Here is a 20,100-nt window from a genome sequence, read left to right on the forward strand (position 1 = left end):
TTATTAAATGTCTACTGCAAACAATATTCTCTTCCTCTGGCAACCTGGTAGCTGCATAATGATGGCTCCAAAAACATTGCTATCGTAGCTGCAACGACTATTCCTGCGCTATCACTGATTCCCACACAGCCCATTGCAAACTCGCGCTCTGACAAGGGTATTTTTGCAGTGACCATCATAAATGTGTTAACATACGAAGATCCGCCCAATAGTCCTTCATAAAATATCAAGAAGAACAGCCAATATATATTTGGGAAGATAACAATCATAGACTGAAGAAGGCAAATGACCAAGTTCAAAAGTTGGAGCACAGCTGGAAGTGTCAAATTTTGGATGCGAACAAACTGACCGGAAGATCTTGATATAAACACTCCGAGTTGATATAGAGTTCCGTATGTCACGTATGCATCCCTGTAGTTTTTAAATGGCATTTCTTCAATTGGAAATAGTAGTGTTGGACTAATTCCCTGGTTTATGATATACTCTGCCACGTAGACTGTGAATAGTGGTAACATGAACGGCACAACTAGCGGTTTAATTCTTCTTATGGTACTTTGAAAATTTGTCTCAACAAGTAGGATAGGTGGCTGAGTTGGCTCTACTGACTTGATTCCAGGTGGAGGAAGTAGTTTGAAGTAGCAGAAAATGAATGTGAATGGAACAATTGAGAACATCAAGAGGGCATTTTGGACATTGACACCTAGCCAAGTAGTCAGAACCATATAGACAAATGCTCCTACCAAACCTGCACCACCTGTTCCAGAAGACCATGCGCTCAATGATGTTTCTGTATAGTAATGGGTCAGTTGTAAGAAAGTGGTCTCTCCAAGTCCGGAAGACATCGATGCAAGAACAATTCCAAATAAGACCAAAGGAACCTTCTCAGAAAAAGACACTGTCACCATACCAACAAAACTCAAGCCTACAAGCATGCAGATTCGTAGATGGTACGGAATCAAGTGGATGAAAAAAGGTGAAGCAAGTTTCAGAAGAAAGGACGGTAACACGTCAGCCATCAGCACTGTTGCCTTTGGTATCAATGGACCCACCAAGTCCACTGCTGCAGATAGTATCACCACATACAGCACATTATTGACCAATCCGAACAGCCAGAAAGAAATGAAAATTCGGTTTGACATGGAAATCGAGATAAGAGTTGAAAAAGAACTGAAAGATAAACAGTACCTGAATAATAGAAACAACATAATTTTTTGTCGTGACCAATTGAAGTTGAGAAAAACGTGATGTCATAAGTCTCTTTAGCTTCTATTTACATACTATTTACATTAGAAGCCCATTCCTGGCATACCACCCATGCCTCCTGCAGGAGGAGCACCGGCAGTCTTTGGTTCTGGAGCATCGACAATAGCACACTCAGTAGTGGCCAGAAGGGAAGCAACACCAGAAGCATCCACCAATCCGCTCTTGACAACCTTGAAAGGATCAATGATACCGGCCTGGATCATATCGACAAACTCTCCCTTAGAACTGTCGTAACCAAAGTTGAATTGGTCGGCATACTTGTCCAAGATTTTACCAACAACAACAGATCCCTCTTCACCAGCATTGTCAACAATTCTCTTGGCTGGTTTGGCAATAGCAGCCTTGATGATTTGCACACCAAGCTTTTGGTCGAAGTTGGAGGTCTCGACCTTGTCCAAAACCTCAGAAGCCTTCAAAAGAGCGGTTCCTCCACCTGGAAGAATACCCTCCTGGACAGCAGCACGAGTTGCGCAAAGAGCGTCATCGTATCTGTCCTTCTTCTCACCGACTTCAACTTCCGAAGAACCACCGACTCTGATGACGGCAACACCACCAGAGAGCTTAGCAAGTCTCTCGTGCAGCTTCTCCTTCTCGTAGTCAGAGGTGGCAGCATCCTCAATGGCACCCTTGATCTGGTCACATCTTTGCAAGATGTTGCTCTTCTCACCGGCACCGTTCAAAATGACGGTATCCTCTTTGGTGACAGTGATGGAACCACATTGACCCAAGAGCTCAGGGGTGGCATTCTCCGGCTTGATGTCCAATTCCTCGGTGAAAACAGTACCACCAGACAAAATGGCAATGTCACCGAGAATGTTCTTTCTATTGTCTCCAAAGCCAGGAGCCTTAACGCAGGCAACTTGAACCTGGCCCCTCAGCTTGTTCAAGATACATGCAGCCAATGCTTCACCGTCAATATCCTCGGCAATAATGAGCAATGGTCTTCTCAACTTGTTGGAGATTTCCAAACTTGGAAGGATGTCTTGGATAGAAGACAACTTCTTCTCAGAAAGCAGCAAGAGTGGGTTTTCAAATTCAACCTTTCCGCTCTTTGCCTCGGTAATGAAGTAAGGAGAGATGTAACCTCTGTCGAATCTCATACCCTCGGTAACCTCAAGCTCATCTTCGAGAGTCTTACCTTCCTTGATGGTGATAACACCCTCCTTTCCGACTTTCTCCATGGCAGAAGCCAAGAGTTGACCAATGTGAGTATCACCATTGGCGGAAATAGTGGCAACCTGAGCGATCTCAGACGAGGTAGTGATTTCCTTCTTGTTTTGTTGCAAGAACTCAATCACGGCTTCGACGGCAGCCTGGGAACCTCTTCTGAGGTCCATTGGGTTACAGCCGGCAGCAACGTTCTTGACAGACTCCGAGAAAATTGCTCTACCCAAGATGGTAGCGGAAGTGGTACCGTCACCGGCACTCTCGTTCGTCTTGGAGGCAACGTCTTGCAAAAGCTTGGCACCAAGGTTCTCAAACTTGTCCTCAAGAGCAACACTCTTGGCGACAGTCACACCATCCTTGGTGATCTTTGGAGCGCCGAATGGCTGCTCAATCAAAACATTACGGCCCTTAGGACCAAGGGTGACAGCAACGGCGTCAGCGAGGGTCTCCACACCTTTCAAAAGTGCAGCTCTACCTTCGACACCAAATTTAAGCTCCTTATGAGCATAAGTACGAGTCAAAGAAGCAAGATTCTTCTTGATCTGAGGACGAGCAAATCTAAGCATTGGTAAAAAGATGATTTAACTATTTCTCCAACAACTTTCCTTTATGAAAATTTGCCGTAGAATTTTCGAGTAAAAAAAATCGGAACCCGAGCAAAAAATGATCGCGCCCAGGATCGAACTGGGGACCCTCTGCGTGTTAAGCAGATGCCATAACCAACTAGACCACGCAACCACTTGATGAAAGTAAAGCGGTCCCAGTTAATGATACTCGCAAAGCTATCAGTCGGACTGATATGTCTTTTCATCATTCACCTATCCTGTTTTCAATTTTCTTTGAATAGAATTGCCCTTACTCACCACATCAGCCATGAAGTTATCAGCATACTACTGTTACATCGACGAAAGATAATTAAAATTACCCCATAATTAAAGACTTGGATGTTTTAAATGCAAGAAGTGAGTATTCTTTGGCCTTGTTTAAATTCCTGAATCACTTACTCAAATGAATTAGGTTGGCAAGAGATTGTATTGATTGGAACCAAACGGTTTACAGTAGCTTGTCTAGAATGAGTAGATTAAACCAAGCAGCTCGGACAGTGTTGTAACTGTGGCTAACAAGTCTGCCACCAATTTTTTTTGACGTCATGCAGTGATCGAAAAAAAATATTTTTTGCATGCAAAAAAAATCTTTTAGATATTTTTGCTATGTTTATCAGAAGTAGAGGGAGCTCTGTGATTTCAATTGGCCATACGCATGATCACACGAAAGGACAATTCAAGATCCCTCTAGAACGGTTTCCAGAAACTGCTATCAGATGTATTATGAGCCATCTTGACACGTCTGATCTCCTTTCATTTTCATGTTTGGGAGATTCGTTTGCTTCTGCTGCAACCCCCTTCATCTACAGGTCTCTTGTATTTGCCGATTCAAAAGATAATCAATCTGATACACTTATAGATAATTACAGAGGGTTTTTAAGATTGGTTTATACACTCATGATCCACCCAGATCGGGGCCAGCACGTAGTCAATCTTAAAATTGAGGACAACAAGAACGAAAAAAACGATATCTGGAATGTGAAACTTTCTGAGATCTTACCAGAGAATGAGTTGGAAGCTATGAACGGTGTTTCGGATCTTACACTGTTCGACGCCCTTGATTGCCTTTTACAATTGACTCCAAATCTAAAGTCTTTACATGTTCCTGCGCTTACAATCGAGCAGTTTAGCAATCTTCCTGGACTAAACAAAGTTGAGGAGATAACGATTCATATAAGACAGGAAGATACATTCCACGAACTACCATTGAACAACTTAAAAAGGCTATCCATTTGTTGCGAGAAAAATACCGAATCCATTCTTGGTAAGCTTGCGATTCATTTGAACAAGATTGGTGTGCTAAGTAACCTCAATTCCCTAACGTTGAGCTACAAACAGACAGGTTTCAATGAGATCCCTCAGCCAACGTGGTATGCATTCTTACACCCGCTCTCAGGAAAAGTATTCCACAGTTTGAAAGATTTGACTTTGGCTCATTGTCAATTGTCTACGAAGCAGCAGTACTTTGCTGGTGCTTTAGTCAGAACAATTCCATTTGCACAGCTTGAATCTTTACATTTATCGATTTACGAATCGTCGCACAAAGGGCGCAAACATGTTTCCGATGCGCCTGTTTTATTGAACATGCTTGCACCACATTTTGAAAACTTGAGAAAACTAATCATTCAACCGTCGGGAAACTGCTTGTTATGTCAAGTTAAGTCTGTCATCGACTTTTTGCATTTATATCCCCATCTCCATGAACTATGCCTATTTACAAACTCGCTGAATACGCTTAATCGCGACGACCTTACGACTGCATTATCCAAATCTAAAAACCTACACAAACTGGCAATTTTTGATGAGGCCATACATTTGAAATTAACCAACCACCTCAAGAAATGGTTTATCTACGAAAACATGGTGAAATTCAAGGCGTATGATCATTTTGAGTCCGAGTTGCTCTGTCAGATGAATAATTTCCAATTTGAGAAATACAGTATGGACGCATTCAAAACTTTCAATACAGAAAACGCCAATCTTTTGATTCTGTTTTGGCGCAAGTTTTTGACGTATAGCAAGTCCGACGAACTGATTAAAAACTGCGCCTCTGCTACCCATTTTAAGCTTTATGGTTACAATTTCCGCATCTTAAGGAGCCAGCAGGTGATACAGTTATATACCGGTATTGGCTCAGGTTATCAGAATTTAATGTACTATTAGAGCAGTTCAAGAATTTTTCCGCTATGAAATTTCCTTACCCCTGTATTCGGCATACATATCGCTTTCCTAAAATAGATTTTAAAGGCCATGAGGCTCAGAAGAAATTAAATAATAAACCTTGTTCAAAAATCATTTGGAACAGCATGTCCAAAATACAAATCGCCCTGCTAGCCAGCGCCTGCTTGCTTGCTGGCTCTGTGCTGACGCTCTTGCATCCAAATGTTGAGATAGTTGGGACCAAGGGGCTCTATTACGACTATTATATCACAAGTCCCGAGTATCTCGAACATAAACCGTTGTCCGTTGGCTCAAATCCGTTTGATCCGAATGTTACAGAACAACGGTTGTTAGAAGCATACCCTTACTTTGCAAACGAAAGTGAACCTATAGAGAAAAACATTCTGCAGATGTGGAAAATTGGGCCTGAAAATCCCGATTTCCCTTATAGAGAAGAATACGAGAGCTGGACATTGAAAAATCCGGACTACAACCACGTCCTGTATACCAACGAAGCACTCGGAAAGTATGTGATCGACAAGTACAGCAGAACCGTACCAGAGGTTGCCGAAGCCTTCAAGAAGATGCCTAAACTAATCTTGGAGTCGGACTTTTCCCGATACTTGTGGATTTATTTAAATGGAGGAGTTTATGCTGATCTGGACACCGAATGCACTGATCCGATAGACAACTGGCCCGACGCTCATGATCCGTCTATTCATGCGATAGTTGCGATGGAGAGTGATAACAATCTCCCGGAATGGGATCACATGAATCAAGGCAGATTACAATTTGAAAACTGGGGTTTCAAATTCAGAAAGCATCATCCTGCTTTGGCCAGGGTCATTGCCAACGTTGTCAAGCTCACCTTCGATAAGCAAGCTTGTGAACATTTTGAAACTAAATTCAAGCAGATGGGTTTAGATAAATGTCATCCTTTGGGAGTCATCGAATGGACAGGTCCTAAACGATTTACCGAATCGCTTGTTGAGTTTTTCAATGCCCGCGAGAAGCTGAGAATCATTGACTACAATGCTTATAGAAACAGCAAGGAGATTTATGGTCCAGAGGCTTCGCAACTGGTGAGCTACAGAACGTTCACTGCAATAGATTCACCTCTCATTCTCGGGGATGTTTGTGTGCTCCCACCACGGGGATTCCAGTGCCAAGACGAGATGCTCGGGAAATACTGTTACATGAAACACAAGTTCTACGGTGGCTGGAAGAGCGAGTAAGCTGGATAGATTCTCAAAGCTGTGTATTTATATAAACTTGCTAAATGTTGATGCTTCTAGCGTAATAATAAGACAAATACCCTCTTGTGATCTCGTCATCATCATCATGCTGATCCTTAGGGATCACTTTTTCCGTTTCAATCAAACCATTGAAGGAAATTTGAGGCAAGACTACAGTGGAATCGATTTGTGCAGGTTCCACCGCCATTGTAAAAAATCTGTATGAAAACGTATGGCCCTCAGAATTTGGAGGGCCATGAATTGTAGGACCCTGCTTCACTGTTCTTCCAGTGCTGTCCTTTCTAGTTGCCGAATCGGAGGAAGGGAACAAGAACACCTGTTCTTCTCTAGCTGTGTTAAAATAGAATTTCCAGTCTTTGGTGTTCAAATACTCTAGCAAAACGTCGGTGAACATCGAAGGACCGGTAAATGAGCCCACAGGCTCTGAAGCGACGTCGAGAGTTTCTAATCTCTTTTTCCAGTCTGCGGCCTGGATCTGTTTCTGGCTTTTCAATATGTAATCTGTGATTCTTCCAATGAGTTTTGCAAGGAATGGATGGTACTGCTTGGCTGCAAAAATGTTTGTTCCAAACGTCAGTCTTCTATTGTATAGCTCATGCCAATTATCAGCGTTGTGATCTGATTGGACTCCGACTAACAGTTCTGTGTCTACCATGGGTTGTTTGAACCAATGTCTCACTGGCTTGAACAAATCTGTATTGATGTCAGCGTAAATACCTCCTTCACAGTAGATTAAGAGATATTTCATGAATTCGTATTTGAGTTGGAAATGAGGCAAGCTATCCAGAGCTTTAAGGACTTCAGGGACATCTTTAAAACAGTAGCCTAATTTACTCTCGACACCATAAAGGGTGAGATAATTGTATGTGTACTGTGGAGAGTTGACCGATTGCCAACGTTCCATCAATGGTCTGGCCTCTTCAGGAACGTGCTCATCTTTGTCCCAAAATTGCCAGATGGAAGATTCAATAGGACCACTTGTATAAGGCGAATGCTTGAGTAATTTGTTTTCTGTGGATGTGAAAAGGGATCGTGGGCTGGATTCACTGTTGATACAGCCAAAAGGAATGACCACCAACAAGCCCAGTGTTAAAACCGCTAGAAACACTGGCTTCACCAGGAACATCTGAGTTTTATGAAAAAGAAGTGAGAATCGAACAGAGTAATATTTACACGCATCAATATCTTATTCCTGCAGAATTTGAAATAATGCATTCTGCAGGTTGAAAGTTACGTAGTTCAGTGCCAACTCATATCTCAGAAAAAAAAAGTAAGCCTAGTAACACTCCGAGATTGATGAAACGACCACGGATTGAACCTCGCTTTGCGATCTTGGGGATCGTAATTGTTGCGGTGCTAGCTACTCAGCTGGGTGCTGTTTACGGAGGCAGGTATAGCATGAAACTGAGTGCGCTTTCCTCCCTTTCGTCACGGCAAACAGAAGATCTTACACCTAAACGTGCTTTGAATGATGCCGACTGGAAGGTGATCAGAGAAATGGAGGCGTTCAAGCTCACGAAAGAACAACACAGACTTTCAGACGACCGGCAACTGGAGGTCCTTCGCGAGGAAGCCAAGTACGAATTGGTTTTGAAAGAAAAACTTAAGGAGATCTCCAAGACCTACGAGGAGCTAAGCGCAAATAAACCAGGCATAATCAAAGTCGATGTGAAAGTTCAGGATCTACGTGATGGATCAACAGGAGCTTTCCAAAAGCTTATTGATAAGTTTTTCGAGGTGATTGAAAGCAATAGAGTTCCAATAGAAAACAGAAATCCAAAAATAGAATGTTCAACGGAGCCACACGACCAATCCTCGCTTGATGTCTCGTACCCGGCAGAATCCATAAGAAACCTTGCTAAGGCACATAAGAAAGTTGTTGATTCAATTCCGGGAAGTTGTCCGTTCCCAGACATGTTCCATAATAATGGGTATGTGATGCTTGGAGGCGGCTTCGATTCGTGGCTATCCTTACTGGGAGTTAAATTCCTGAGACGTTCAGGAAGTACTTTACCCGTGGAGGTCTTCCTCAGAAGTAAGGAGGACTATGATGAATCCTTGTGTGAGGTTACTTTCCCATCTCTGAATGCAAAATGTGTGATGATGCCAGATCGGTTTGGACAGAAAAACACAGAGAGACTGAAATCGTTGGATAAATCGCAATTGTCCACCCTTTTAGTTCTTGCATCCTCGTTCCAAAGAGCTCTTTGGCTGAGCAATGGAGTGTTCCCAGCTGTTTCTTTGGATTACTTGTTTGACAACTGGATGGTTCTTGAATACGGTCTGATCACATGGAGAAACAAGTATGCCACCAGTCTGAACCCAGCGTACTTTGAAGTTGCCAGACTTCATCCTCGCTCTTATAGAAACACAGCAGATCACAGTGCTTGGTTCATCAACAAGCAGTACAACTTTGATAACCTCATGCTGGCAGCATACTACGATATTGAAGGTAAAGAGAGTTACTACAATCTGTTCAGTCAAACAAAATGTGAAGCAGGTGTAAAGGACTCGATCAGCTACGCTACGCTATTTTTCAACAAGAGAGAATTCAGAGCAGACCATTTACGTGATTTGGGTGGACTTCGCGTGCAGTATGATCCAGTTGAAGAGTTTGAATCTTTGTTGGAGGATGGATCTCATACGATTCGGCCGTTATTTTATGAGATTGATGGCTCAAGACTTGATCCTGAGAAACTCGTCACTCCTGGTAGAGTTTTCGGAAGTCAAGAGCTTACCTATGATCTGGATCTATTTTTGCTGGAAACTATGGATCTCTACGTCTGCGAGAGCAAACACAGTCTATTCCAAGATACAGAGAAATACTGTAAAGATTATGTCCCACAACAGAGAAGCTTGCTAACAGAAAAGGAGCTCACTTTGGTGAGTTCCGAGGAACGCGGTTTGATCAAGAGACCAGAAGAGACTGCGGATCATATCAAACAACAGGCTCATGATCAAGTGTTTAGTTCCTTGAGTGGAGTTGAGAGGCTACCAGATATATAACTGGATTATATGTACAGATAGTTACAAGCTATTATGACCTTTTTTTTGGTTTAGGTGTGTTTGACCGAGACTTTTCAGTTGCTTTAATGATCTTCTCCACATCCTGTGCCATCGAGTGTCCTGCGGACTTGTTCCTCCAAACGGAGCTTTGCTCTCGCTTGATCTTCAATCCTTCTTCTCTCTTCTTTTTGAGAATCTCGCTGTACGTTTGATCAATCTTTTCAGCCCGTTCAAATGGATCTGCAGGAACGTCATTGAAGAGCAAATCAAAGACACGGCCATCTCCCCAAAAGTACCCTTTCCTATCGACAAGCCAAGGGATGCGACTCCCCTTCTGTTTCAACCAGAAGATGAAAAGAGTATCATCAGTACCGTATGCACCAACACCCGTGTAAATTTTGGCAAACCTATTTTTCTTGATGTTTGTAATCGGCATTTGCAATTCTTTGGCCGTATAAGGTATAAAGGAGTGCGTTGTAAATTTGACTGATGGAGCCTTGGAGGCTGCACCTGGGAGATACCACATTTTATTGACAAGCTTGGAGGGTAACATTATCAGTCCCACACCACAAAGAGCTGTTAAAGTACTTGCAACGACGACCAAAGATAAATGTCCTGCGTACCTCAGTTTGTTTTTAACCGGAGTCAACTCGTCTTCGTTTTCATTGTATATGCGTAAGCTCATTTCTCGACCAATGTAAAAGACATTGATTCCATAAACCAAAAAACAGGCTCCGAAACAAAGACTCAAGATTGTGTACAACCGAGAACGCCTACTTTCATGTATGAGGGTTGGCTCTGCGGATAATAAAGCAAACATTTTCTTTGTAGTAAATCTGGAAGGCTCAGGAGCGTCCGTTTGAGTGAGTAACCTAGCATCAATCTCTTTTGAATCTTTGTGAAAATGAGAGCGATTATCGAATGTGTGCTTCAACTGTTTTGCATATTGACCAGATTGAATCGAGAATGATTTGATTTGATTGGAGACGCAAATTTCCCTAAAGGCAGACCCATTCACAAAACCAGTCTTTGTGAATTGACATATGGACTGTCTGGGGAAACAAGATTTAATTGTTCCCAGTAAGATCATGAAAAGAATTTATCGAAAAAAAGTTATCAACTGGGTTTTCCATGTCTCGAAAAGTGATAATCAATAATACCAAAACCTCAGACAGAAGATCTGCTTCCGGTTTGAAGGCAACAAGCTACTTGCACACAAACCAAGAATTGAAACTTGATGACGATAGCAGTGTCAGTAAGACTGCCGGATTACTGAAAGATTTAAAACAGTCCGCAGGATCAAAGCCGAACCCTACACATTTCAAGCTGTTTGTCGGAAACCTTGGACAAGATGTAGACGAAGAACTTCTTCTTCGATCCCTGATCAGATATCCTTCGGTTTCCCACGTTCAAGTGCCTAAAGATCCCAAAAAGGGAGAAAATAAAGGGTATGGGTTTGTTTCCTTTGCTGATTCTGAAGATTATCTGAGATGTTTCAAGGAAATGAATGGAAAGTACATTGGATCCAAGCCGGTTGAACTGAAGAAGGCAAAAGGCAAAGAAACATCGACAAAAAAACATAAAAGAGGCGATAAAAAAAGACATTAGCAATCATTGAACATTGAGATTAACTAAATCAAAGGCACATCAAGAACAGATAACATCCAGGGATACAATCATCGTATTCAAACACTTGGTTTGGAAACATGTGCAAATTCAATTTATTTTGAATTTTTTTCTCCATATTATTCTCATACGCGAATGGACCCGATCAAAAAGGGCTTACTGCTATTTGAAAAAGGCAAATACAAGGAGGCTGAGCTCTCGTTCACTAATTCGATCAAGTTCGGATACCAGGAATTGAGATGCGGCAAAAATGAATGGAGATCCAAGTTGGGATTGTTATTGGATTCGCGTGCGGCATGTCACGAGAAACTTGGCGACTTAAGATCAGCTCTGGAAGACGCGCGTCAACAGATCGAGCTAGAACCTTACAAGTGCAAAAGTTATCTTCGAGCAGCCAAAATACACGTACTGGATGGGCGTGAATACGAAGCTTTATCTGTTCTGGAATCTGGGATCAAACGACTAAAACATGGGAAATCAAAATATGGAGACCGGCTGAAAATCAACGAGCGATTGTATGAGAAGATGATAGCGGAAGCTTCCAGTTTGAAGGAAAAGCAGCCTACGAAACGTAGAAAATTGAAGTCAACTGATCCTCTGAAATATCTACCTTTCGAATTAGTCTCCACTATATTGAGTCTCGTGGATCAACCAACGCTACTTAACTGCTTCTTGGTGAACCACCAATGGTACGAGACTGTGGGAAATACACTTGGAATTCTCAACAGCCCTCGCATCAAGAAACATCTATCCCTGAAAGAATTTGTCAAATTTCTGAATTTCTATCGATCTCGCAAACGTCACAGATTCAAAGCTCTGGACTTGAGCTTAAGAGCCACTGAAGAGACCAGTATGGTTAAGCAGCTGCTGGCTAGCGGATTCCGAACTGAAAAACTAACGTTGAGTTTAGGAAAGTATGATAATTATGAGCTCTCCAAGTCGCTTAAAAATATCACGGCAGGACGCCATATGTTTCACGACCTAAAAGAGCTATCGATATCCATGCCCGTTATTGAAAACGGCGGGGGATTGACAGAGCTGCTTCAGTATCTCAACTCAAACATAGATAAGCTCAATATTGTGATCACAGACTTGAACATTTCCAAACTGGTGAGACTTGATACAACCAATATTACATTTACTCAAATGTCGAATTTTGCATTAGTGATCCGACCACAGTTGTCGGAAAAACTGAACAAGAGAGTCACTCAGAATCTCTTGAGCAATGCCACTTTTGAGAACGTGATAACGTTACAGCTGATTAACTGCGAGGTAGAACCTGAAAACTTACAGAATCTCTTGAGGCGATCGAGGCGGCTTGAGAGTCTGACAATAGATTCTTGTGGAGTTACAACGCTTGGAGAAATCCTCAGAGGACTAGAATCCACAAAATCTACATTGAAAAGCTTGCATGTGAAAGAAAGTTCAAAATCGAGGCCCGTGACGTCGATCTCTCAATTAAATTTACACTCCATATCGAGATTACGCACATTGTCATTGGAGAATACATCATTGAATTTCCACCAATTAATGCTTGTTCTGTGCAGCACTAACAAACATCTGCGACATCTGAGGTTGAAAGCCAACTACAAAGTGGTGTTTGCACGCAGTGCTTTCGATCGCAGACTACCGGATACTGCTACCCGTGCATTCCAGTTTAGGGAATTTCTCGAGGCAGTGCCACAGTTAGAGTCTTTATCGTTAGTGCAGGGCACAAACTTGACAGACTCAGCGCTGCGGAATTTCTCAAGTGAGCTGATCTCGACTTCACAGCCGATCGGGCTTAAAATTTTGGACTTATCTATGAACGAAATAAGCGGGGTTGGTATCATCGATCTATTCCAGAGACCCAAAAGCTGGTTGCGACTGGATCAGCTCATTGCCAATGGGTGCGATATGCATCCGGATACTTCCAATTTTCTGTTACGACGCGAATACTGCCGCTATATCCAAAGCATCGATCGATAATTCATAAACAAGTTGTACGACGCAATAAAACAATAGACGATGAGCCGTTGGTTGTTATGCATGCGCGATAAAAAATAAATTGGCTACAAACAATTGTTAGGGCATTAGGGTGTTCAAATTATTACAGAGTTTTAGTGAGAGGGTGCCTTTGACACCTTGTGTATAGAATCGTATCTGTACTGTAAGGTGTTCTCCACTATCTGCTTTGTTACTCGGAAAGAAGATGTGCAACTCTGTTGTAGTGATCTTCGATAGCTTTCATCCTTTGGCCGCTTGCAGCATTGGTGAAATCTTGGTCACTATCTCCGAAAGCTTGCGGAGAGAAAGTTGATAAAATGTCTGGTGCGGAATCATCATTAGTTGGCAAAACTGTGCTCGATTCCGATTCTTCAAGGATGAAGTGTCTTGGTTGAGGCGAAGAATGCATTTGGCACGCAATCTGTATCACAAAGTAGCTCATCAAAAGAGCAGTGACCATGATGATCGAAAGAATAGACCGGGTCTTTTTGGATCTTCCGGAATGTTGTTTGTTCACGAACGGGTATTCGCCCCGGAGTTCACCTTTCTCGAGCATTGGTGATTCTGATCCACGTAGGTAATTTTGGTATTGGCGTTGTCTCTCAGAAGCTAGAAAGGACTCAACGACGGGCTTTTTGTTGCGATTTGGTATTGGCGATTTTGGAGGACTCATCCGGTGGACCTGAACTCACATCTGGGAATCCTGCGTCCTTTATATATTTTTTTCTCTCCTGCACCAGAAGTACTAGAAAATAGTTACAGACATGCTTTTTTATTAATTTTGGCGTTCGCACGTCTGTACAATCGTCCGCAACATCAGAAATGGGACCAGTAATATCGACCAGTTCCATGCTTCACATATGGCCGCCAACAAGAAACTCACTTAAAACAAGCTTCAGTTCTCCCGTAAGCTGGCTAGCCCTGGCCGGACTAATCGCTGAGTACCAAGAGCTTGAGACGTGTCCAGACCAATCTTCGCAGGGACGATCAATCCGGTTTAATTAGATGCACTATTAAATAGTATCACACCTTACACCATGCTATTGTGGTATATTAAACGTATATCAAAAATGGGCCCCTGCCAAAACAGGTATGTGCATGAAAAAGGAGTAACGGTGGACGGATCTAGATTTCCCAAACTGGAACGGATTCCAGGATCTCTCTGCGTTACAATGAAAACTCTATCGAGCAGGGAGTTATTAAATTTATATAGAAGATGTGCACCAATTATCTAGTGATTCGACGTTGCAACGGACACCGTTCCGGCGTTGACTGAAGGCTTTTGGGTCGTGATGGACGTCTGGCTGATTTGATGATCGAGATCAGACCCTTCGTGCAGCTCGTGAACAGGTTCATCTTCGCTGATGTCTGCTTTTTCCTCGTCTTTTTGGGGTTTCTTTTCGACCCCTCCTAATCCTCTATCGCGAATGAGGAACGACATCAGGAAACAAATGCCCATAAGTGGGATGTGAAATATGAAAACTTGCTTGATACCATGGAAAGTTATGGCCCGCAACTTGTACTGCGTTTCTGGAGGATATTGATCCAAGTCTAATGCGAAAACATGTTTACTCAGTTGTTCAATCTGAGCAGCACTAAGACCCAAGTTGGAGGAGCGGAGCTTCGCTCGGAAGCTGTTGGACATGATTGCCGAGCACGAAGCTAGTCCGACGGCTGCTCCAACAGATCTATTGAAATTTCTGGTTGCAATAATAACTGCTCTATCAGCCAACCGGCTGTGGGCCTGAAGAGCAATGATTGTGGGCTGGAAAACAGCACCGGCTCCCAAGCCCATTGGGAATATGATGAAACAGATGGCCACTGTAGCTAATGTCTGACTGAAGAATCCATATTGTAGACATAGGGCAAGAAACCAGACTCCGAAGCCCGGAATAATCACAAAATTGTAGTGTTGGAAGCGACCAATCAAAAGACCAGTCAACGAACTGACGACTGCCTGGGTGACCACCATACATAATTGGACGCAAGAGGTTTTGATAGGGCTCCAACCACGGACCAGCTGGAAGTAGAGCGGAAGAAAATAAATGTTGGCATAGTAGACCATACCAAAGAAAAAGTTCTGCACCAGCATAATCGCAACTGATGGCGTTTTGTAAACTCTTAAAGGCATCATGGGCAATGACGATAGCTTCCATTGAGTAAAAACAAACACAGCCAAAAAGACTCCTCCAATGGTGAGCAAACTGATCACTATGGGGGAATTCCATTCATAGGTATTTCCACCGCCAGAGATAGCCACCAAAAATAATATGATACCAATAGAACTTGTGACGAATCCATAGTAGTCAATTTTCTTGAAATTGGACCAGTTGACCTCAAAATTAGGAGGAGCAGGAACGAGGAAGGCCACGACGGCAACCACAACCGCCGTGAGTGGACACATGAAATAGAAATTTCCATGCCAACTGACTTTCTTGGCAAAACCACTAGCCACAAAAGGTCCGATAGCATTTCCAAGCCCGACACACGATCCCAAGATACCCTGGTACTTTCCACGTTGCTGAAGAGTAACAAGGTCACTCACAGAGATCATAGTGAGAGAAGTAATACCTCCGTTGGCTACTCCGGCGAAGCCCCGAAAAACGTAGAGCTGAACGGCTGTGCGGCAAAAACAAGTCGCTAATTGGGTAAGACACAAAAGGCACAGGCTGAACAGCAGCAGGTTCTTCCGGTTGAAGATGTCCGAGAGTCGTCCCGAAAGAATCTGGAAGGTGGTCTGACCGATCATGAGCGAAGTTCCCGCCCAAGAAACCGTATTCTGAGCGTTGAGGGCGTTAGCGATTTCTGGCTGAATCACAGATATAGACGTTTGGTCAAGGAATGACACTAATAGGCCAGTAGCCAGAGCCAAGAATGCAATTAACAACTGCTTGAAGGGCAATCGTATGATCTGATCTTGCAACACAGGTTTGGAAGACATGTTGAATAACGATCTGAAGAAGCAGAGAGGAGAAACCGACGAATTTATATAGAGGTATTTAATTCACACGACCGATTGCGGAACACAACCGCATGAAGGTAATTTCTGCGATTCAACGTTTTCTAAAATTTAGACCGCCTCGGAGTAGCTACAGTTCGAGTTTCAAAACGACAGGAGAGGATGCACACACAATTTGGTGGTTGAAAGGTTTGTGATTGGCTCAAGCGCCATCAAAATCGTCTTGGCATTACGCATTGACAAAGGTTCCGACCATCGGAATTGACACGGCTACCCAATCAGTTGTGGTTGTATCGCCTTTAGGTAGCCCTGCTTTTCGGAAACGGCAGGGACGTGCTTATTATCTCAAATCTGTTCCTGTTTCTCTGGAGGCTTAGGTTTCAGGGCGGTAATAATTATTAAGTATGGTAGCATAGAATTTAAATTACGACTTGACAGGATAAATTCTGGGATCAAGCCTATAGGAAAGCCATTAACTCCCCATGAAAGACATAACCATCATTGTAGAACTTGCAGCTTAAGATCAACATGAAATTCGTATTCTGCATTGAGTCCCAAGACTCATAATTTTTCCGAGATGTAGGAACCCACGCTTTGTGTCAATGGTACATGCATGAGCCTCTAAACCCTAGATTTAAAATTGACACATGCCACTTGCCTTGAATTGAACATAGCAGATTAAATAGGCACGTTATTGTGAAATTACTGATTTCCTTTAAACCATTGTGAATAATTACGGGCTGTCGGAATAAATAATAGACCCTAATTTGACAGATATCCTTATTTGCTTAAATGATAACGTAATAAGTTGCACGATAACTTAAAACTTGATCCGTTCACCCGGGCCAGACATCTGTGAACCATTTCTTGTGAAAAAGTTAACCGTTTCCATTGCCCTGCCCAAGTTTTAAACTTGAGCCACTATCGCCTGTCATTACGTAAGTTAGGAAGGAGGTGAAGAAAAAAATTGAAAATTTTTTGTAGGCAAAAAATAATTATCAGATTGAATTGCATTGTGCGCTTTAATGCAAAACATGATGTCTATACAGAACGCTCCGATAATAAGCAATCCGGTAAAACGAAGGTACTCGGATGACGAAAATACCAAACGGCGGAAGTTGAATACCGAAGAGAGCGCTGAAGAAGAGGAGATGTCACAAGACCCCTCAGATTCGAATTTTTCTGGTAAAGTTTATAGCTCGTTGATTCGGTCCGCTCTTGATAGCATGGAGAAGGTAAGTTTGAACCAATTCAGCTAGTGAACTAACAATTAGAACGATTTCTCCGCCATAGATGCGCTTTCTGCACAACTTCAGCTGCCAAAAGGGAATCCTGAAGCAATTTCACCAGAGAAACTCATTCAGCTACTGCGGGTTCTCACTGGGGAGATTTCTAGACTGGATAATAAGGCAAGCGTGAGTTTCGTGCAAGCGATCCTTAAAATTGACTGGTTCGAGTATGATAGTGACGAATTCTCTCGGGTCTACTCTACTTTTCTTACTGTATTGGTGTCTGGTATACCGAAATGGTGGAATGAAGTGGCCAGCATGCTTATTGGAGATTTCTCGCGGCAGGAGGGTCTTGAGGTTCACCATTTTACATTGAAATATATTATTCATGTGATCCCGACCTCCACGAACTCCATTCCAAGCATTTTAAAAAGGCAGTTTCCTCATAAGACGGCTGCCAAAAATGACCTGGTAAATTATACGAAGAACCTACTATATCTTTTGACATACTGCGATCAGATTCGCCTTGCCGTTTGGCAACTGATTGTGGAAAACTGCATTAAATTGGACGTTGAGCTTCAAAATGAAATCGAAGAACTGGACGATGACGATTTGGAGGAGGCTTTGAACAGTGACGATGAAGACGAGGAGCTTGAGTTGGAGCCAGAGAACCTCCACAACGAATCGAGCGACGAGGAAGAGTTCATGGACGAAGAGGAGTATCATATTGATATCCAGAAAGTCAGCAATCTGTCATCCAAGTTGGATGCTGTCATGCGCACGCTTATGGACTCTACAGCTCCACTTTTCAAAGACGATGTTTCCTCAGGCATAAGTCTTTTCAATACCCTGGCCACGCTGTTCAAATCACACGTCCTGCCTACACATTACACACGTTGTATTCAATACCTGATGTTCTATATTGCTCAGCAACACCCAGATCTTACAGACTCGTTTTTGGTGATGTTGATTGACATCGTGTTCAACTTGAACGAGATCGGATCCAACAGGGTCAAGGCCATGCAATACGTCTCTTCATTTATTGCAAGAGCAAAGAGTCTTTCGAAGCAACAACTGGTATTTGTGATGAAATACCTGACGTCGTGGTGTTCGGTCTTTGTTGCCGAACGTGAGAATGAAATTTCAAATGGACAAGGAGGAATGGAAAGATTCAAGATTCTTTATTGTGTTTTCCAAGGACTTCTATATATCTTCTGCTTCCGTCACAAGGACTTGAAGAACGAGAACGATGAATGGGAATTGAATCTGGATAAGTTTTTCAATAAGCTTATTATTTCTGGATTCAATCCATTAAAGTACTGCAATGAGACTGTTGTTTTGATTTTTGCTCGCCTGGCTCAGCAAGTCGACTTGTGCTACTGTTTTTCGATCATCGAGCGCAACAAGAGAGAAAGACTGAATGGAATCAAAAACATGCAATCTGGAGCTGCTTTCGAAAGCAAGCAGGAGTTCTTGGACCTGGAGGCCTACTTCCCATTCGATCCGCTGATTCTCAAACGATGCAAAGAGCTTATCGAGGAGCAGTATGTGGAATGGGAGAGCATTGATGACAGTGAAAGTGAGTAATTGATTGACATTACTGAATAAATAAATTGATCATTATATCATTAATCTTCGCACATTGGTGACTTTCCACTCTTTGGCTGTCTGACTATATTTGCAACCGATCAGTTTTTTCCCCGTCACTGGACATTTACCTCCATCTTCGTCGCCTTCTTTAAGATATGTGTAGATACACTTGTAACAGAAGACGTATCCGGTCTCGATAATTGCGGGGTTATGAATAGGTTCGTGACACAACGGACAGTCACCGGTGGAAGTTGTGAGCTTTGAGCGAACTTTCTCGGACTTGAGGGCGTCTGAGTTTAATAATTGGGGTAATTGTGGGGTTTTTGTAGACACCACGCTTGAGCCGAAATTTTTGTTAATTTCGGAAGTGTTCCACCATTCCAAGAATTTTAGCAGGAAGATAGAAACTGGCAGGATTGACTCTGATGTGACCAAAAAAGACCTTTTAAAGGGGTAAGAGACCGAAGCGTACAGGTCTGCAACTGATTCCGTCAACGAAACAGGACGGATTCTCGAAGTCTGCGGTGCCGAGGAAGTCGTCTTGAGGAACTTTGCAGTTCTATCTTCTGCCAGCTTATGGTCGAACTGGTTCAATCTTGAGTACTGGATGTTAAACAAAAACTGAAGTAGATTTGTCGACTTGATTTTTCCGGAAAGGAACAGAACCTTGATCAAGATATTTATCAGCTTCAAAATTGAACTGATAGACGGATACAATTTGAGGAACCAGTATTTGATAAGATCTTTGGTGTTTTCCTTCGGTTTCAATTTATCCAAGAGGTATTCTGGAAGAAGTTTATCGTAGAGCAGATCTAGTTTCTCTCTTAAGTAAGGAACCAACACTATTTCGGCCAACGAGGCGAATATTTGTGTTTTCTTCAGTCTCTTGATTGTATCGAATTTTGCCGAAGACTCATGATTCCCGTGTCTTAATGACAAATTCAGCTTGTTGCACCTTTTGATACCATAGAACTTCTCAATAAAGGTTGAGTTCCAGTTTCGAAGAATCGAGTACTCAATAAATCCCCTGACGACCAAGTTCAACTCGTCGAAATGGTTCAGTAGCCTAATTAGTTGGCGAGGATACCTGTTGGCATAATGGATCAGAACAAACCTAACACTGGGAGAAAGCAACTGTTCTAGTTCCTTGGCACTGATGACTTCAAACAAAGTCGGCGTTTCTCGATCCAACGACCGAGAGTCAAGATTAGAGTAAAAGTCCATAGCCGATATGGTTTTTAAGCGGAGAAAAA

General features: G+C 42.6%; 14 protein-coding genes across 14 annotated transcripts; 7 read left to right on the plus strand and 7 right to left on the minus strand.

Annotated features, from left to right (window-relative positions):
• Positions 1 to 11: 11 nt before the first annotated feature.
• On the minus strand, positions 12 to 1,139 carry OGAPHI_002317 (uncharacterized protein; the record flags this gene model as incomplete). Its single annotated transcript, XM_046203174.1, has 1 exon — positions 12 to 1,139. One exon carries the CDS (start codon positions 1,137 to 1,139, stop codon positions 12 to 14), a length of 1,128 nt encoding a protein of 375 aa, XP_046062977.1.
• On the plus strand, positions 646 to 3,002 carry OGAPHI_002318 (uncharacterized protein; the record flags this gene model as incomplete). Its single annotated transcript, XM_046203176.1, has 3 exons — positions 646 to 708; positions 814 to 1,181; positions 1,328 to 3,002. 3 exons carry the CDS (start codon positions 646 to 648, stop codon positions 3,000 to 3,002), a joined length of 2,106 nt encoding a protein of 701 aa, XP_046062978.1.
• OGAPHI_002319 (uncharacterized protein) lies at positions 1,287 to 2,996 on the minus strand (the record flags this gene model as incomplete). Its single annotated transcript, XM_046203177.1, has 1 exon — positions 1,287 to 2,996. The coding sequence occupies one exon, from the start codon at positions 2,994 to 2,996 to the stop codon at positions 1,287 to 1,289; it is 1,710 nt and encodes a 569-aa protein (XP_046062979.1).
• A 639-nt stretch (positions 3,003 to 3,641) lies between the features above and the next one.
• OGAPHI_002320 (uncharacterized protein) lies at positions 3,642 to 5,198 on the plus strand (the record flags this gene model as incomplete). Its single annotated transcript, XM_046203178.1, has 1 exon — positions 3,642 to 5,198. One exon carries the CDS (start codon positions 3,642 to 3,644, stop codon positions 5,196 to 5,198), a length of 1,557 nt encoding a protein of 518 aa, XP_046062980.1.
• Positions 5,199 to 5,341: 143 nt separating this feature from the next.
• OGAPHI_002321 (uncharacterized protein) lies at positions 5,342 to 6,430 on the plus strand (the record flags this gene model as incomplete). Its single annotated transcript, XM_046203179.1, has 1 exon — positions 5,342 to 6,430. One exon carries the CDS (start codon positions 5,342 to 5,344, stop codon positions 6,428 to 6,430), a length of 1,089 nt encoding a protein of 362 aa, XP_046062981.1.
• A 40-nt stretch (positions 6,431 to 6,470) lies between these two features.
• On the minus strand, positions 6,471 to 7,577 carry OGAPHI_002322 (uncharacterized protein; the record flags this gene model as incomplete). The annotated part of the gene is made up of 1 exon (XM_046203180.1): positions 6,471 to 7,577. The coding sequence occupies one exon, from the start codon at positions 7,575 to 7,577 to the stop codon at positions 6,471 to 6,473; it is 1,107 nt and encodes a 368-aa protein (XP_046062982.1).
• Positions 7,578 to 7,747: 170 nt separating this feature from the next.
• OGAPHI_002323 (uncharacterized protein) lies at positions 7,748 to 9,457 on the plus strand (the record flags this gene model as incomplete). Its single annotated transcript, XM_046203181.1, has 1 exon — positions 7,748 to 9,457. The coding sequence occupies one exon, from the start codon at positions 7,748 to 7,750 to the stop codon at positions 9,455 to 9,457; it is 1,710 nt and encodes a 569-aa protein (XP_046062983.1).
• Positions 9,458 to 9,488: 31 nt separating this feature from the next.
• On the minus strand, positions 9,489 to 10,547 carry OGAPHI_002324 (uncharacterized protein; the record flags this gene model as incomplete). Its single annotated transcript, XM_046203182.1, has 1 exon — positions 9,489 to 10,547. One exon carries the CDS (start codon positions 10,545 to 10,547, stop codon positions 9,489 to 9,491), a length of 1,059 nt encoding a protein of 352 aa, XP_046062984.1.
• A 41-nt stretch (positions 10,548 to 10,588) lies between these two features.
• OGAPHI_002325 (uncharacterized protein) lies at positions 10,589 to 11,065 on the plus strand (the record flags this gene model as incomplete). Its single annotated transcript, XM_046203183.1, has 1 exon — positions 10,589 to 11,065. One exon carries the CDS (start codon positions 10,589 to 10,591, stop codon positions 11,063 to 11,065), a length of 477 nt encoding a protein of 158 aa, XP_046062985.1.
• Positions 11,066 to 11,218: 153 nt separating this feature from the next.
• On the plus strand, positions 11,219 to 13,051 carry OGAPHI_002326 (uncharacterized protein; the record flags this gene model as incomplete). The annotated part of the gene is made up of 1 exon (XM_046203184.1): positions 11,219 to 13,051. The coding sequence occupies one exon, from the start codon at positions 11,219 to 11,221 to the stop codon at positions 13,049 to 13,051; it is 1,833 nt and encodes a 610-aa protein (XP_046062986.1).
• Positions 13,052 to 13,259: 208 nt separating this feature from the next.
• On the minus strand, positions 13,260 to 13,920 carry OGAPHI_002327 (uncharacterized protein; the record flags this gene model as incomplete). The annotated part of the gene is made up of 2 exons (XM_046203185.1): positions 13,260 to 13,678; positions 13,872 to 13,920. The coding sequence occupies 2 exons, from the start codon at positions 13,918 to 13,920 to the stop codon at positions 13,260 to 13,262; spliced, it is 468 nt and encodes a 155-aa protein (XP_046062987.1).
• A 380-nt stretch (positions 13,921 to 14,300) lies between these two features.
• Positions 14,301 to 16,010, minus strand: OGAPHI_002328 (uncharacterized protein; the record flags this gene model as incomplete). The annotated part of the gene is made up of 1 exon (XM_046203187.1): positions 14,301 to 16,010. One exon carries the CDS (start codon positions 16,008 to 16,010, stop codon positions 14,301 to 14,303), a length of 1,710 nt encoding a protein of 569 aa, XP_046062988.1.
• A 1,052-nt stretch (positions 16,011 to 17,062) lies between these two features.
• On the plus strand, positions 17,063 to 18,844 carry OGAPHI_002329 (uncharacterized protein; the record flags this gene model as incomplete). Its single annotated transcript, XM_046203188.1, has 2 exons — positions 17,063 to 17,213; positions 17,322 to 18,844. The coding sequence occupies 2 exons, from the start codon at positions 17,063 to 17,065 to the stop codon at positions 18,842 to 18,844; spliced, it is 1,674 nt and encodes a 557-aa protein (XP_046062989.1).
• A 33-nt stretch (positions 18,845 to 18,877) lies between these two features.
• OGAPHI_002330 (uncharacterized protein) lies at positions 18,878 to 20,071 on the minus strand (the record flags this gene model as incomplete). The annotated part of the gene is made up of 1 exon (XM_046203189.1): positions 18,878 to 20,071. One exon carries the CDS (start codon positions 20,069 to 20,071, stop codon positions 18,878 to 18,880), a length of 1,194 nt encoding a protein of 397 aa, XP_046062990.1.
• Positions 20,072 to 20,100: the final 29 nt, after the last annotated feature.

Source organism: Ogataea philodendri (assembly GCF_020536065.1).
Source record: "Ogataea philodendri strain CBS6075 chromosome Unknown scaffold1, whole genome shotgun sequence".
NCBI classification, from domain to species: Eukaryota; Fungi; Ascomycota; class Pichiomycetes; order Pichiales; family Pichiaceae; genus Ogataea; species Ogataea philodendri.